General features: G+C 38.4%; 1 protein-coding gene and 1 long non-coding RNA gene across 2 annotated transcripts; one reads left to right on the top strand and one right to left on the bottom strand.

The window, feature by feature from the left end:
- Nucleotides 1-6,091: 6,091 nt before the first annotated feature.
- On the bottom strand, nucleotides 6,092-11,622 carry LOC309807250. Its single transcript, XR_014294547.1, has 3 exons — nucleotides 11,304-11,622; nucleotides 9,258-9,321; nucleotides 6,092-6,130 (listed from the first exon to the last, which is right to left on the bottom strand). It is a non-coding gene; the product is annotated as an uncharacterized lncRNA (long non-coding RNA).
- A 3,231-nt stretch (nucleotides 11,623-14,853) lies between these two features.
- On the top strand, nucleotides 14,854-16,710 carry LOC309808910 (uncharacterized protein; the record flags this gene model as incomplete). Its single annotated transcript, XM_082629479.1, has 1 exon — nucleotides 14,854-16,710. Exon 1 carries the CDS (start codon nucleotides 15,286-15,288, stop codon nucleotides 16,708-16,710), a length of 1,425 nt encoding a protein of 474 aa, XP_082485605.1. The 5' UTR covers nucleotides 14,854-15,285.
- Nucleotides 16,711-18,523: the final 1,813 nt, after the last annotated feature.

The following is an 18,523-nucleotide window of genomic DNA, read 5'->3' as shown; positions in this document are numbered from 1 at the left end:
CTAACACATACTAAGTATAGTTTACTTTAGTTATTTGTGATTACATGCACGTTGACAATAAAAGCTGCAAACCAAGACAGTATTGCCATTATTACAATGAAATTAATATTGCCCACTGCAGATGTACTGTGTCTCTGTGTATAGACTACACCTCGTTCCATACTGTGCCAGTGTCACTGCCCTTGTGCAGGGTGACCACATACCCCAAGCCGCCTTGGGCTGTTCCAGTTTATACCTGTTGTCCTGATGTTACAGCATTAGAGTGCCTCCTTACACTGTTGAAGTGTAAGGAGTTTGGACAAGTTCCGGTTTGGACAACAAATTAGATAGGTGGTCATTACCCCTGTGTGTCACTGAAAAGGGGGACATCTATAGTGTCAAGCTGAAGTGGATTCTTCCCTTCCTCACCAATAGTAGGTTAAAAATCAACCATAGTCTAGTGTGCTTCAGGTTTATGTCCATAGAGCCTTTTCTCCTCTGGAGTTCAAGTTCCTTCTCCTCTTCCTCTCCCTCCTCCCTTCCAACAGTGCCTAACACCTAGTAAGTACGATATGCCTCAAGGTGTTTCGAAGCTCTCAATCACACAATCAATAGAAGCCTCTCCATTCTAGACTAGCTGCAATCTGCACTGAATCCCCTATTACCTTCTTTCTTGGTTTATTGCCTCATTTTGCTGGATTATTTCTATAAATAGCTTAAGGTGTAGCACAGGAAGTCAATTTTTCAAATTTCTTTGGGTACAAAATATCTTCTTCAGCCTCCACGTATGACTGATAGTTTGGCTGGATACAAACCCCTAGGGTGAAAATTATGTGCCTGAAAAACTTTGGAGGTATCTTTCTAATGCCTTCCAGGATCCATGGTGCTCATGACAAGTATGATAAAGTCAGATTTTAACCTTTTTTTTAGGTGACCAGTATTTTTCTCTCTGGAATGGATGTATCCTCTCAGTATTTTATTCTATTTTAATTTATTTTTTCAGTATTTGAAAGTTTCACAAGGAAGGGTGCCTAGGTATGAGTCTATTCTTGCTCATCTTGCATAACTATTTTCAATCTGAGGCCTGATGTCTACTTTCAGCTGTGGGGAATTTTGTTGCCTTTTGACAGCTTCCCTCCATTTTTTTTCTGGGTCTGGAGTTTCTAATAGTAACATGTGGGATCTCCCAGATGCAGCCTCTCTAACATATTTCTATCACATTTTCCATTGTGTCTTTCTTTTTTATATACTGAGAAATTTTTTAAATTCCTACTGAATTTATTTCAGCAACCATATTTTCATTTCCAGGAGAACTCTTTTGCTTTCTGACCATTCTCCTTTTCTTTAATACCCTAGTCTTATTTTATAGTTGCTAGCTCTTTTTAAACCTCTCTCAGGATACTAATTAGGGTTTTTTCTTAAATTATTCTGTTCCCTAAATTGTCCCTGGTCCTACTAGGATATGCTTTCACTCTTTTTCCCCCTCTCTCATGTTGTAAGCTTTACTCAACTAACAGGCAAATGACAGTTATTTTCTATTTAAGAATGAGCGCAGAAAGCTCCCTGAAGTCAACGATTGATAGGCTTCTTATGCAGGAAGAAGCGGGCAGTAACTGTAATAGGATCTCCCCCAAACACAATTTTCTAGCGTGTAAAAACACACTAGCTGCCCCAGTTCTCGCCAGTTTCACTGTTTTCAAAATGAAATCATCTCATTTCAGGAGGGTGAGGGCGGGGCTGGGAGTCCACTCCTCGAAACACAACCCTTCAATGAGCTCCCCTATTTCAGTCACACTTTTAACTAACTCCACACTCTCTCCTACATGCGCATCAAAGCACGGAGCTACTTCTGCAGGTGGGGTCAGAATCCTCCTCAGTTGCACGTGGTCCCTGTGCATATTCTAGGTGATGCTTTTCCTCTGTTCTACTGCTTCAGTTTCACACTCTTCCACCTGTCTTCTCTCTTTCAAAACTATGTTGAAATCTCTTGATTGTTGTGGGCATATATACTTAAACACTTTGATACCATCATTGTAGTGTCTTGTCAAAACAGAGAAGAGCTAAAAGGGTTCTCAGTGTATTCTGAATCTGCTATTCTGTGGTCCCAGTGTTTAAACTTCTTGGACTTCCCCACTGTCTATTACTGCTTTTACAAATACAATCTCGTGGTCTATTCGTGAAGGAAATGAATACACCACAACTAAAAGGACAAGGAATGGGGGTTAGATGCTTTAGGGTCTTGTCATACTCTGCCATTTACTAATAAACCACTTACGTTCTACAAATTGTAGGTGCTCATTTATAAAACGAAAGGGAGTAACTCTACATGAACTATAGATTTCTCCTACTCTAACATTTCATAATTTTCTAAGTTATTTTCTTAAAATTTCTCTATATTATCATTAATTTTAATTAAAAAATAAAAAACTAACTCTTTTCAAAATCAAACAGTAATTCCCGTAGTCCTACAATAATGGGATAATTAGTTCTGAAACCTGTCAAGTGTCATGTTTCATATGAAGAGAAAATCATATTAAATAATTTTAAAAAATTAAACGTGGACTTTGTAGCACAAAGACAAGGTCCCCCCGAAATGGTGTTCCTTTATTTACTAGAAATGTTCAGCTCTGCATTAAGGTTGAAATAAAATAAATATATTAACTTTGAGGTGCAAAAATTTCTTATAAAAATCAATTTTTATTTTCTGTCCATACAAACAAAAGTATGGAATGACATTAGAGGTCAGGTTTATTTGGTAATAGAACGTAGCTTCTTGATATTTTTGATTTTAGGAAAGGAGAATATCAACATCAAAACTTTTTTCAACTTTACTTTTATTTAAAATGAGGCCATATTTTCCTCTTATAAAAAGAGAGTTCAACTAGAACTGTCAATTTTCTCATCTGTAAAACAAGAGCACTGAATCAGCTGACTGTAGTCATTCAGAACTCAATTTCCTTATCTTATGATCACTAAGCTTCTCCCTAAATCTAATATACTAAGCTTCTAAGGAAAGGAAAATATATTACTAACGACATGTTTTGATTTCCGTTTCTTAGAGTTCAAATGTCCACCATTCACCTTGGTCTAAGCTTAAGGAACCATTCAAGGGGATACAATGCAGGTGGGAGGAGAAAACAGAACCCTCACACAAGCTGTGCTGTGTTGCGATCAGCCTTCCGATTGAAAAATAATCTTCTCTATAGCTTTAAAGTGATAACTTTGTACCTGCAATGCTTCTTGTTTCAAACGGATTTTCTCTGGCTCCTCCTGAACACGTTCTGAGGAATCGTCGACCTCTTCGATTTCTGAGGAGGAAGGACTCTCTACTGTCACAGTCACAGGAAATTCTGATGGACCTGAGTGTCACAAGAAGAAGATAGGAAACCACAGAGTTGTTACACTAAAGTGCAAAGAAAGAAGACAAGATTGTATAAAAGACAACACAAGCCAGATACCAAATATCCAAATATTAGAGGACATTTAACAAAAGTGATCTGAGGTATCATTATTTATAAATGTCTCTCACTGCTCTTTAGTGTAAAACAGGCAATGACTAAGTAAAAGTACAGGAACTTATTTTTGCTATGTTACTGTACAGACCTCTGTTGTACGTGGTTAGGATTAGTAATGGGAATTGCCCATATTATTTTATTAAGTTTCTTTCACAGAAGCCAAGTGAAGATCCAAGGTAAACATTTCTTCTCAGATCAACTTTATACTGCAAATGAAAAATTTATTCTTCACCATCAGACAAAAACAGTCTGGAAGAAAATGTAGTTTTTCAGAGGAAAATACATCAGTAAAGGGACTGATGAATAATCAGGAAGTCAACATATCTAAGCTGTGAATAACAGACATTAGAATTTTAAAAGATAACTCACATACACACACACAACTAAAACTGACCCATCAAAAACTTCATCTTCTCACCACCCTTAAGCCAAAACCAGGGCAACAATTCTCCCAGCAAGCTTCACTGCCACTGCAGTGTTGTTCAACAGGACATTTCCAAACATTTAAAACTGACCTGGCCACAACCCCATAACAGTCTACACATCATAAAGAGCTGTGCTGGGATTATATAACCACGCAGAAGACAAGTCACTAGGACATCATGTTGACAACAAGCAGCAAACCCTGCAGCCTAGGAAAACCCTAAAGGAGAACGAGGTGCACACCCCTCTCTCCGGGAACGCAAGGCCAGGACTGACACCCAAGATGCTCTTCTCTCAACCTCAGCAGTGGTGCCTTTCACAGAGCAACTAGGCAGTCTCCCAAGACCACTGGGAAGGAGAATCTGATACTGACAGTATTCACTTGCCACGAGGCCATAAGCGAGGGAATGTGTGTGGCCTTGGTGAGAGAGCAGAGGTTTGGGAGATGTTGCTTTATATTGGCTTTCAGATCAGGAATTTGTACATACAGCCCGCAAACAACGTTTCTTGAAAACATGAGAATATTCTTGAGTATGACAGCTCCATGTGAGGGGTCAGAAATGGCAGTCAAGTTCGTTTCACTGGGTAACAGCTGATTTGCGGACTGGAAAACAGGCTTCCTTGTTTACAGACATAGCCACAAGGCTGCCCGTTGTGTGCCAAATCCACACAACTACACAGTTGCATTGGGAGAGCGACCAAACATGTTTTACATGGATTTATTTCAGAGAGGGAAATGCTTCTTGTAAGGCTCTGTCAATTTAAAAAGCAAGAAGAATGACCATCCACCTTTCCCAATTCAAGCCCTATATATCATAAATATGATAGCTACACACCACCAACTGATTACATACATCACCAGCTTTGATGAATGGAAAGCCCCTAAAAAGATAGCAACAAAACGAAGTTAGATCTTCATGTAAATACATCACCAGTTAAACCCAGTTAATACAACTATTTAGTAGTATGAACAGTATCCATACAGAATTGTGTATAAAAATAAATAAGCTCAAAACAAGGACCTGGAGGGCTCTGCTACGGAGAAAACACAACAGAATTCAGCCTACTGGCTTGGTAATCACTCTCTGAACTGCTGAGAGGCCCCTTCAGCTCCTATGTTCAGGATGGTTGAGATTTCAGTCTCTCTTCTTTAAATGGTGATATTAATCGTTCTCTAATTTACCCCCCTGTGTGACGAGGATGGACCTGCGATTAAGTGTCTCAGGAAGAAGACAGGAAACCACAGAGCTGTGAAACTCAAGTGCAAACACTGGGGATTCAACACTATAGTTTATGCAACAGCAATTCACATTACCATTTGCAAAAAAGTAGTCGGTTGTCCAGTGGGGAGTAGAAACATCCATTTAACATGAGCAACTGAACAGATATTTTACACAGGAACTACTTCAAGTACTATTTAAAATCAATTCTCTTTGTTTTCTTAAGCAATTGTTAATCCCCAATTTCCTGATTACTACCAAGTAAGTCACCTGAAGATCATCTAGAGCCATCTATTTCACTTAGCAAGCCTAAAGCTATAATTCAACCATTTTATTTACTGTTCTGTGACAAAAATTACTATGAACAGCTATCCCCTGGATAAGAAATCAGGTAATGCTAGTTTGACTCACTAAATCTGATTTACTGAGTTAATAAGCCAGTTCCTTTAGAATAGCTCTAATGCATATTTTTCATCCATTCTGCATTAAACTATTTCCCATGCCTAAAATGTCTTTTTTCCCACTCGTACGTATCCAAATTCCTACTTCTGTGCTGTAGGGCTTCGCTCAACTACACCTGCCTTTAATCAAACTTTTCTCACATGCACAATTGGTGATCATTTTAGTCTCCTCAAGACTCCCACGGAGTTACCTCTGTTGTGACACTTGAGAAACAACTTGAAACTCCCAATTACTTTTAATTTTTCTTCCTTAGAGGGCTCATTAGGCAGAAGCCAAGCCATGTGTGAGTTACCTTTTTTCCTCTACACAAAGCACCAGAGACCACCCACATAATACAAGTTCCAAAATAAAGAACTCTAAATGACTGAAAAAGACAGGGAATGCAAACAGCTTACCTGTTGCTTTTTGCACTTTCTGCAGGACACAATGGCCGGAAACCAGACACTCCAGGTGGTAGTGCTTCAGGAGGGTAGCATTCTTTACCAGCAGAGTGTTTCCTTCCATTACTTACAGGCTTCTTTGCGGCCAAGACTACGTTTGACAAAGCATGAAAACAAGGAATCAAGATGCACCAAAGGTCTACAGAGCAACTGTCACACGTGCACACGTCGAAAGGAATCAAAAAGGCACTTGACAATGATGCCAAGCCCATTTAAAAAGAGGATCGGTTTTGTACAAAGGTTTTACATAAGCCAGCATTTTTTTTTTTTTTTTTTTTTTGCGGTACGCGGGCTTCTCACTGTTGTGGCCTCTCCCGTTGCGGAGCACAGGCTCCGGACGCGCAGGCTCAGCGGCCATGGCTCACGGGCCCAGCCGCTCCGCGGCATGTGGGATCTTCCCAGACCAGGGCACGAACCCGTGTCCCCTGCATCAGCAGGCGGACTCTCAACCACTGCGCCACCAGGGAAGCCCTAAGCCAGCATTTTTAAAAAATATAAGTTCTCTACAGTAACAAGTTATTTTAACTAAAACAAAAGTATTGACATGTGCAGAAATGCAAAAATAAAGTTTAAAAAAAGATCCCAAAGTATGATACATTTTATGTATCATGCAGAAACACTCAAGTTTCCTGAATCGTAGAACACCTTTGGCATTTCTGAATCTCAAGGACACAGAAACACAGATATACCCATGACTTCTGCCAAACAGAATCTTCAGAAGTAGACCAAAAGTTAAATTTAAGATGAATTTTTCTATGTAAAAACAATACAAGTTATAAGGCTGCAAGTTGCTGGGGGGTAGGTGAGTCAATTTTACCTTCCTATAAGCCTGTCAACCTTCACTGCTCCTTTGATTTCATATAGAAAACACAAAAAAACCAAATGAAACCCACTGGATGAAAGAGTGAAATGTGGAGACTTACCCTATATTTCAGTAGTAAAGAGGCAAGTATCTTTATATGAAACATTTGGTTGCAGAAACTAGACCTACGTGTTAATATTTTACTTAGAACAAGCCATATATTAAAATTCACATTTAAATATTTAATTTGAATTTACTGAAAACAAACATCATAGGTTAAAATGGTTATATTTATCCTTCACAGCTACTATATTTTATTTTATTTATTTATTTTAATAGATCTTGATTGGAGTATAATTGCTTCACAATTCTGTGTTAGTTTCTGTTACACAACAAAGCGAATCAGCCATATATGCATACACATGTCCCCATATCCCACCCTCTTGAGCCTCCCTCCCACCCTCCCTATCCCACCCCTCTAGGTCATCGCAAAGCACCAAGCTGATCTCCCTGTGCTATGCTGCTGCTTTCTACTATATTTTAGCAGCATTAGGATGCAGGGTAAAATGGAGTGTATGTGGTAATATAGGACAAATATTTCATAGAGTGTAGCTTATTGATAATCACCACACGATCCTGTGTGATTTACATGCCTCTTAAAAATATATAGGAGCTCAGTTCATTTTGTGCTATTTTATTGTGTTTTTTAACTTCATTGCCATCAAAAAAAATGTTTGTATGCATACGGTTTGTATGTGTATACCCTTCCTTTACTTTCAGAAACTAATGCAAATACATTTGTATTAAAATTTTTTAAAATTACACTTTTCTTGTTAGGAGATTAAAAAATTTCTAATAAAAGTTCCCATCTTTTATTAGGCATACATAAGTACAATACAAATGTGACACAATTCACACCATTATTTCACTCCTATACTCACCTGGATCTAGGTATATACCCAGATACTGATTTGGCTTACCTCTATGTCTCCAAATAACTGAGGCAAATACAAAAAAAAGCCCAAGAAATAAAATTACTCTTAAAAGAGCTCAATGAGCTTGTATACTTCAGTTACATTTCCACTTTGTTTAATCATGCTAACTAAAAAAAAATGTTTAACTGTTCTCATTCCATGATGCCCTATTATTCTGTACTAATTTTACAGAATTCCTAATATGTTTTACATATACATGTTTTATTTATATATCTTTCCATTTCTAATATCATAGCAAAAGTCAGTGTAGCTATTTTAAGAATGCTTTACATAGGATATAAATTTTTAATAATAATATCTAATTAGTGTGATATCACAAATCTTAACTTCTTTGAATGTACTATTTGATTATTAAAATATCACTCTCTTGAAATAACAATTGGCAGACGATCATAAGTTTTTTGACTTCATAAACACTCTTAACAACTTATTTAATACACTATTGTCCAAGCAAGTTAATAGAGAATCAAAAACATACAACTTGAAGTATAAAAAAAAAAAAGCTGTATTTATGAAGATGTTTACAATAGTTTATTTGAGGTTATTTCCAATTTTTCACCAATTTAAGAAACTGACCTACTCAATGAAACCTTGTGAATGCAATGTTAAAAAGTATAACTATGAATCACTGAATTTAAATTTAGTATGAAAAGAATGGCAAATTATATTGAAGCTATGTGGAATTATGTTTATAGACAGCAGGAAGAGAAAATTAAAATGTAAATATTGCTTGATAGGATAATGGGATTAGAGGTGGTCTTTTAAATTTTTCATTTTTATGCTAATACATACCTTTATAAAACTCAAAAATCTTCAAACAACACATTTTTTTAAAATTGTGGTAGACTACACAAAACAGAAAATTTATAATTTTAACCATTTTAAAGTGGACCGTTCTGTGATATGAAGTCAACAAATTTTTAAAACTTTCAGAGGGCACCTGAATAAAAGATGTGCTGTCCACTGGTGATTTTAATGTATCTGGTATATAACTAAAGTCACCACAAAACTCTTTCTGGGAAATTGGCAGATCATAAAAATAAAAAATTTATTTTGCTTTTTATTAAACCTTATTGTTTTGCTGTTTCAAAATTCAAATTTACTCACAAGAAACAGTTTCATATTAGATTTGGTTTCACAAATGCTGCTCCTGCCATTCATTCTTATCACCAAAAAAAAAAGACTATTTGTGACTAACGATAATATGTTACAGAAAATAAAAAGTTAAAAGGTTTTCAATCTGCATATCTGGGAACCTAAATTAAAGCATCACACAACATTTTCAAAAACAGAAAAGCCATTTGATTTGACTCAAATCTTAGTTTTAAGATGGCAGAAAGTACCTTGATAATTTTAAGAAAGAAAGAAAACCAAGCCATTAAAGAGAAATTCTTCCGAGAGAACTGAAACATGTTATATACCTCTGACTTGGCACTCCTTCCATCTGGAGAACTTTTTTGGTAACTGTTTTCATCACAGAATGATCTAAAGTAAAATGAATTGAAATTAGAGTAATTATTTTCCAGTGAGTGGCTATTTCCATTTAAAACCAAAAGCCAACTAATTATTGCTTTTCCCATACATTTAAATATGAAATCTACATTATATAATTATACACTTATTTCCCCTTGTGTATTCTAATTTCTTCCTCAGAAACCTAAGATGCCATCTTGCAGACTGCCCACAGTGGCTACTATTTTGGCAGCAGCAAAGGTCAACTTGAAACATTTTGCATCTAAAGTGGCTTTGGATACCTTTGGATACAAAGTACAGTCTGAGCACCGTCCAGACGCTTAGATACCTAAAGAGCATCTAAGATATCAAACCAGGGCATCCAAGATAACAAACCAAGTCCTGATATTCCCTCAAAAGCTGCTCCTCCCATCAGCCCCCTTCTTCTAAGGGATACTACCCAGTTGCACACATAATCATCAACGACTTGTCTCCTTGTTACTATTTCTTTCATACCTCACATCTATCTGCAGGTCTTGATAGCTACACCCTCAAAACACAACCTGAATTCAACCACTTTTCACTTGCTGCAAACTTCCAACCTAACCTAGGCCATAAACATCTCTTATTTGGAGCACTGGGATAGTCTCCTAACTGGTCACCCTGTTCCTCTTTTTTTTTTTTTTTTTTTTTGAGGTACACGGGCCTCTCACTGTTGTGGCCTCTCCCGTTGCGGAGCACAGGCTCAGGATGCGCAGGCTCAGCGGCCATGGCTCACGGGCCTAGCCGTTCCGCGGCACGTGGGATCTTCCCGGACCGGGGCACGAACCCGCGTCCCATGCATCGGCAGGCGGATTCTCAACCACTGCGCCACCAGGAAAGCCCCGTTCCTCTTCTTTATCCTCCCAAGTCCCTTCTCTATACCAGGTCACCTTATTCAGATACGATTTGCATCATGCCTTTTTCCAGTTCAAACCCCTCTACTCATTTAGAATAATCCACATCTTTACTCTGGCCTTCAAGACTTTACAAGAGCAGACCCCTGGCTAGCTCCTTGACCTCATGTCATACCACACTCTTCTTCACTCGGTACTCTGCCCAGATTGGCCTCCTTGCTTTTCCTTAAATACTCCACCCACCTACATGCCTACATACTCATTGCCTCCTTGTCCTGGAATGTGCTTACTCCACATCTTCCATGGCTTGCTCCTCTCTTCATTCAGGTCTCCGTTCAAATGCCACTTCTCCAGTGAAGCTGTCCCCTAACAAATCTATCCAATGGAGTCCTACCTGCTCTCCCTCACTCTCCTTACATTAAGATAGTTTTGCACTTCCTACTCTCTAAAATTATATGACTTATCTATTTACTCATTTCTATCTGATCTCCTTCACTAGAATGTAAGCTCCATGAGGGCAAGACTTTTGTCTGTCTGGTTCACTGCTTTATCCCTAGTCCCTAAACCCGTCTCTGGCACACAGAAGATGATTACAAAATTACTTGTGAATCTGACAAATGAATAAAGTACTCCTGGCAAGAATTCAGAGGTTGCACAGGAAAGAAAGAATGCTCTTGGTGGAAGCAGGCTTAGTATCTAGGTTCACCTCTATTCAGAGTAGAGATAAGAAAAATTGACAAGTATAATTCACTTTAATTAGTACCTTAGCTGCTAAAAACATAAGGGAAGTGCAACACTAGAAAAGTACAGTTGAAGCTTGAACAACATGGGTTTGAACCTCACGGGTCCACTGACACACGCATAGTTTTCAATACATATGTACTATCGTCCTACATGATCCAAGGTTGGTTGAATCCACACATGTGGAACCACTGACTATAAACTTATACCCAGATCTTCAACTGCGTAGGGGTCGACACCCCTAAGCCCACGTTGTTCAAGGGCCCACTGTATATGATGAGGAAAGTTAAACACATTAAGTTTTAAAAAACTGTCAATACCTGAACAAATTTTTTGTTTTGCTATGTGTTTATCAATTTAAAAAAAGTGACCACATACCAACAAGCAGATTTTTTCTTATATCCAGAACGAGCAGAGTTCTGTTGGTTTCAAGGGCCTTTAGGAAAGCCTTTGCTCCTTCACTGGTGAGGCCGCACTGCTGCAGGTCAAGTGCTTTTCGATGAAAGACAAAAGGTCACTTGCTAACTCTACAGATTTAACATATAGAAAACTCTCATTTTCTCACGTGTGGAAGAGTCCTGCACAAGACAAGTCATGGCAGGTTTGTAATTTTGGGTATGGAAAAAAACAGAAACATATACGCACACACATAATGCATAATCCAATTTAAAAACCTCTTCTTGGATGTGCAATGATAACCCTGGCTTAAGTAACAATAAATCAGACAACATATTTTACAATTACAGAACTGAAGAATAACTGTATATAACCTATGAGCAAAAAGCATCACAAAATGAATCTCAGTTCATAATTAGCAAGGGCGGCAGGGGCGTGTAAACCTCACAAGCAAAACCTGGTGGAGCTCAGAAATGCACTGCATTCTTCTGATCATGATCTTCAGCTCCAAATCACACTTGAAACTAGTTCAAAGGGGAAAACAAAATAGAAGAAATGTAATAACTGTTAGTTTTAGAGGAAAAAAAGACAAGTCTAAGAGGATACAAATAATAAAAACTTTCAACAATGTGTGAATACAGAATACATACTAAAAACCTATCATGAAAGTATGATGGTCAAGAACCCTCGCAGTAAAAGGTCAGACAAAACCCAGAAAAACGGATCATGAATTCTAGTAGTTCTGGGGCTGAACAACCTACTACTCATTTAAACCAAAGGGATCATCACTAAAGCCCAGGGATTAAAAAATATTACATGAAAGGAAACTATCATGAGTCTTTTGTTTAAGTGTTGTGTGGACCATCACATTAAAATAACTGGAGTCTTTCAACACCCCCATGACACACAGAAATAGCAAGTCAGACATACGGATCTGACAGGATATGATACAACCCTTACAAGCTCTCACTACAGAAGAATGGACACAGGGTATAATTAACCAAATAGCCAAATTAATACAAACAGCCTGTAAACCTCACCAGTCAATCAAATGAATACAAAATAAAACACAATGTGGTTATTCTCCTATCAGATGAAGCCAAGATTCTGTAAGAAAAGCCTTTAAATAATGTCTATACCCTTTGGATCCAACAACTCTCTTTCTAAGAATTTAACCAAAAGAAATAGTCAGAGATATAGGTAAGGATATATATCAGAGTACTATTTGTAACTGAAAAACTGGGCAAAGCTTATATACAAGAATGGATAAGCTATGTGCACTGTGGCATATTCATATAATGGAATACTGAACAATCACAAAAAATGATGCAGGAGATGCAAATTTACTGACTTGCTAAAATGCTCATACTAAATTAATTGAAAAAAGTTATAAAATTTGGAGTAATCCCACTTGCATAGAAAATGGAGAGGTACTCATTTTTGTAGTTTTACATTTTTTTACAAGTGCTACAGGCCAGTGTTTGTGAGAGGCAGGCTTCGCATCTACTGTTGGGGTGGACTACAAATTGGCATAGCCTTTCTGGGTGGTAATTTGGCCATGTGTATCAAATGTCTTAAAAATAGGTCACACTTAGTCATTCCACTTGTAGTACCTTATTTTACAGAAGTAATCCCGATGGACACAGAGATGTATATACAACGTATTCACATTGTTTCTGACAGGGAAAAGCAAACTGTCTAAATAGAATTGCAAAGAATCGATTAAACTATGGGACATCAATACGACACAATACTACATGATACATCATTAAGTGAAAAAAGCAGGAATATGAAATAGCAGGTATACTACAATTCTATTTTTGTAATCCCTAAGTGTACATATATATTTGTAGAAAAAAAAAAGACTGAAAGTATATACGTCAAAATGAACAGTGATTATATCTGGGTATTAAAATTATAGGTAATTGTTCTCTTGTTACTCTGTATTTTCTATAAAGGATATATGCAACTCTTAGAGAAAGTTTAAAAGCAAAATAAAAGCTATCAGTAAAATGAGGCTTTAAAAAAATCCTATCACAATAGTATCATGCCAAAAGCTAAGCATATTTCATATTAAAAATTCAATATTTTCAATTTTAGAATTTCCCTCTAAGCCATAAATCCTCACTAAGAGATTCTGCCAAAGCACTTGCACCCAGGTCACCAATGAGCATGTTGCAGTTCAGAGTGATGCGCCTCAAACCAGTCATGCAGTCAAGATCACGTCTCCTGGAATGAAGACTCTCAGCCCAGGTTTCTTCATGCCTTCTGGTAGTCTGATACTTCAAAGATTTAATGGGATGAAATTAAGATGCTTGAATAAGGAAACAGGGTGTGCCTGAGTATGGCTTATTCTGTCAGAGGTTTACACACACACACAGATCAAGCATATATGCCAGGAGCATCAACCTGAGAAATTCAACAGTCACTTCTGGTTTACGAGTCCAGTGACCCAGATTCTGCTCGGTCAGTGATTAGATTCTAGCCACTGCATTTCCTGTTTCTGAACACTTATGTAAAGTTGGACAACTCAATTACAGTCTATGAATTATTTTCCTTATCTTCTAAGTCAGGGAATTGGTTCTAAATCCTATCTTTGCTGAGGCCCTATATTTCATCATCCTGTCCTCCAATGGCCTCCAAACACCTCACTGGGCAAACCATAAGAAAACTTTTTAATATGCATCTTATTTATTAACAAATTATATACACAAAGTTCCATACATAGAATTTATGTACATGATAAACTACACAGATTTTTAAAAATAATACAAAGGTAAAAATGTTCTCATATTTTCTTTTCCTAACTCCTAAGGCATTATTTTATTTTATTTATTTTTTTATAAAGATTTATGTATTTATTTATTTGTTTGTTTGGCTGTGCCGGGTCTTTAGTTGCAGCATGCCGGATCTTTTAGTTGTGGCATGTGGGCTCTTAGTTATGGCAGGCACGTGGGATCTAGTTCCTTGAGCAGGGATCGAACCCAAGCCCCCTACATTGGGAGCACATAGTGTTAACTGCTGGACCGCCAGGGAAGTCTCAAGCATTATTTTAAAAACTATATTTACAAAATGTATCTCACATGCTACCTTGGGTGTGCACACAAGCTTTAGAGGCCTGGACTATGCAGAGCCAGTTTGATGTGCCTTGGGAAAATAATGGTTTGACATTTAAGCAAAAGTACTGTCTTGAAGACATTCAATTCTTTTTTTTTTTTTTTTTTTTTTTGCGGTATGCGGGCCTCTCACTGTTGTGGCCTCCCCCGTTGCGGAGCACAGGCTCCGGATGCGCAGGCCCAGCGGCCATGGCTCACGGGCCCAGCCGCTCCGCGGCATATGGGATCCTCCCAGACCGGGGCACGAACCCGTATCCCCTGCATCGGCAGGCGGACTCTCAACCACTGCGCCACCAGGGAGGCCCGACATTCAATTCTTTATGTTCATAAAGTAAATTTTGGTAACAGGGAACACTGACTGTAAATGAAAAAAGTCTTATTACATTCCTGAAAAAGTAAAAGACTCAAAGTGCCTTTGTTACTCTAAAAGGAAAATCATTAGTGTCATTTTTCTATTAACAATAACTTATTAAAGCTCCAAGCAGAAACAACAGCAATCACTTACACAGTGCTTAGTATGTGCCAGGCACTATTTATACAAATAAGTGCATTTAAACCTCATAATGAGGCATAGAGGTTAAGTGATTTGCCCATGGTCACTAGCTATGAAATGGGAGAAAGGAATTCACTCTGTCTACAAGAGGCGGGCAGGTCAGGCGTGGATCAAGGCCGGAGAGGACGACACCTCTAGGCCACAGCAAGTAAGGGCTGAGTGCGACGCCCCAACCGAAGAAAACTGCCCCACACCGAGCGGTCTCCTGACACCCCGAGCAGGTGCTGGCCTCCGAAAACACGTGTGGGAGCAGTGGGGACAGAGCTCCTGAAGCAAAAAGGAACCGCAGTTGATTATGGAAGATTCTCACAAGAATAACGCTTCAGAGACAGCACCTCAGTCTGGTTCAACAGTTCAGGGAGCTCATATTTCTCATATTCCTCAACAGATGTCATTAAGAGGATCTGCGCCAGTGACAATTGTACCTCTTCCTGGAGAGCAAGTACAGGTTCAGGGGGTCATCCAGACAGCTCAGTCTTCTGTAATTCACCCACCACACGTGCAAACGGTATCATCTTTATCAGAAAGTGAAGAGTCTCAGGACTCATCTGACAGCATAGGCTCCTCACAGAAAACCCACGGGATCCTAGCACGGCGCCCATCTTACAGAAAAATTTTGAAAGACCTATCTTCTGAAGATACACGGGGCAGAAAAGGAGACGGAGAAAGTCCTGGAGTTTCTGCTGTCAGTTCTATGTCTGTTCCAACTCCCATCTATCAGACTAGCACCGGACAGTACATTGCCATTGCCCCAAATGGAGCCAGTACAGCCAGTCCAGGCACAGATGGAGTACAGGGGCTTCAGACATTAACCATGACAAATTCAGGTAGTACTCAACAAGGTACAACAATTCTCCAGTATGCACAGACCTCTGATGGACAGCAAATACTTGTGCCCAGCAACCAGGTGGTTGTACAAACTGCATCAGGAGATATGCAGACATATCAGATCCGTACCACACCTTCAGCTACTTCGCTACCACAAACCGTGGTGATGACATCTCCCGTAACCTTTACATCTCAGACAACTAAGACAGATGACCCCCAACTGAAAAGAGAAATAAGGTTGATGAAAAATAGAGATCCTGTAATGTGGAGAGCTGTGATTGGAACTAATAACATAGATGGGCGTCAGCCACACTCCAAGATGATGAAAGTTAAAGCGATCATTATCCATCCAGACTTCGATGTGGAATCTTATGAAAATGATATTGCGCTTTTTCATTTAAAGAAAGCAGTGAGATATAATGATTATATTCAGCCTATCTGTCTACCTTTTGGTGTTTTCCAAAGACTGAACCGAAACACGAAGTGTTTTATAAGTGGATGGGGAAGAACAAAAGAAGAAGGTAATATTACAAAAAAATTACACGAAGCAGAAGTGCATTATATTTCTCGAAGTTTTTGTAATTCTGACAAGAGCTATGGGGATAGAATTCCTTACACTTCATTTTGTGCAGGTGATGAAGATGGAGTTTTTGATACTTGCAGGGGTGATAGTGGTGGACCATTCATGTGCTACTTACCAGAACGTAAACGATATGTTGTAATGGGAATTACCAGTTACGGATATGGCTGTGGTCGAAAAAATTTTCCTGGTGTCTACAGTGGGCCATCCTTCTACCAAAAGTGGCTGACAGATCACTTCTACCAGAACTGGAAGCAGGCTCTCGAAGAGATATTTGCACAGTCATGCTCATGGCAGCATTATTCACAATAGCCAAAATGCAAAAGCAACCCAAGTGTCCATCAACAGATGAATGGATAAACAAAATGTGGTATACACATACAATGGAACATTATTCAGCCTTAAAAAGTAAAGATATTGTGTCACATGATACAACATGGATGAACCTTGAGGACATTATGTAAAGAGAAATAAGCCAGTCACAAAAGAACAAATATTGTATGATTCCAATTATATGAGGTATCTAGAGTAGTTAAATTCATAGAGACAAAAAGAATGGTAGTTGTCAGGTGCTGGGAAAGGGGGAGAAATGGAGAATTACTGTTTAATTGGTACAGAGTTTTGCATGATTAAAAGAGTCTGTGGATGGCTGGTGGTGATGGTAGCACAACAACATGCATGTACTTAATGTCACTGAACTGCATACTTAAAAATGGTTGATTGTAAATTTCAAAAAAAAAAAAAAAAAAAGAAATGGGAGAAAGGAGATTTGAACCTAGGCCATTTGGCTTCCGCACCCAAGTTCCTGACTGTTTTCTACCTCAGGGGTCAATGGACTTGCCCTGTACAGGCTCAAAGAATTTTTCAATTTTTAAAATCTAAATTTAAACATTTCCAGATTTGTGGGCTATACAGTTTCTGTTGCAACTACTCTGCCCCACTGGTGTAGGGTGAAAGGAGCCACAACTACCATGTAAACAATGGGTGCGACTCTGTTCCAGAAAAACTTCCTTTACAAAGCCAGGCGACGGGCTGGATCTGGCCCACCAGCCAGAGTTTACCTATCCCTGATCTGCACCATCAAACTATTAAAAAGCCTTCATGTCAAATTATTAACTAACTTTAGGCCTAAATACAGTCATTATAACCACTGTAAAGTTGTTAAGGCATTATTTTAAAAACTGTATTTACAAATTGCTGATGTACTGACTTTTATTAGTTTAAAAACTACAACAGCTAATAAACACTTGATTCATTTAAGTCTTGAAGACTAAAATGGCATAGTTTCTTCACAGTATTACAATAAATGTTTTCAGTAAAAAAACATACATAAAAGTATTATTAGGTATTATATATTAAATCTCTTATTTCTAAAATTAAGTGGACTATCTTTACTAAATGGTAGAATCCCAAACTGAAAACTGGTCATATTCTTTCAGCAAAATGAAAGCTGCGCTCACATGTATTAAAAGACAAAAATTAGGGCTTCCCTGGTGGCGCAGTGGTTGAGAGTCCGCCTGCCAATGCAGGGGACATGGGTTCGTGCCCCGGTCCGGGAAGATCCCACATGCCGCGGAGCGGCTAGGCCCGTGAGCCATGGCCGCTGAGCCTGCGCGTCCAGAGCCTGTGCTCCGCAACGGGAGAGGCCACAACAGTACCACACACACACACAAAAAAAAGACAAAAATTAACTGCCCTCTGTATCAATATATTAATGTGTTTCAATCACATATGTTTTCATGAAAGTTTAAACATAAAATCACCTTTAAGATCTAGGCCATGGGATCTGCTCCATGCCATGTCAGAACACACCCCGTGAAGTTTACTTAACTTGTCTTAAGTGTGATAGAATTCTTTATACCTTGACAAATAACTAAAAGGAAAAAAAAAAAAAACCCACACACACAATAAGATGAAGAGCCTATACATTTGTCAATCTTGACTTATTTGCTTTTCTTGAGTCAGTTGGAGGTTTATAGCCACATTCTCAAAATCATTAACTACAATCTTCCCAAACAGGTAATTGACGAACAGATGCATTCTAAAACTTGTCAGTAACAAAGTGCTATTCCAGTTTACAGCAAGAGTTTAATTCTATTTAGATACTAAAACTGAATACACTGAA

This window comes from Mesoplodon mirus, assembly GCF_964341445.2.
Source record: "Mesoplodon mirus genome assembly, chromosome: 7".
NCBI classification, from domain to species: Eukaryota; Metazoa; Chordata; class Mammalia; order Artiodactyla; family Ziphiidae; genus Mesoplodon; species Mesoplodon mirus.
Note: the sequence above shows the minus strand (reverse complement) of the source record. Positions and strands in the feature narration are given on the sequence as shown.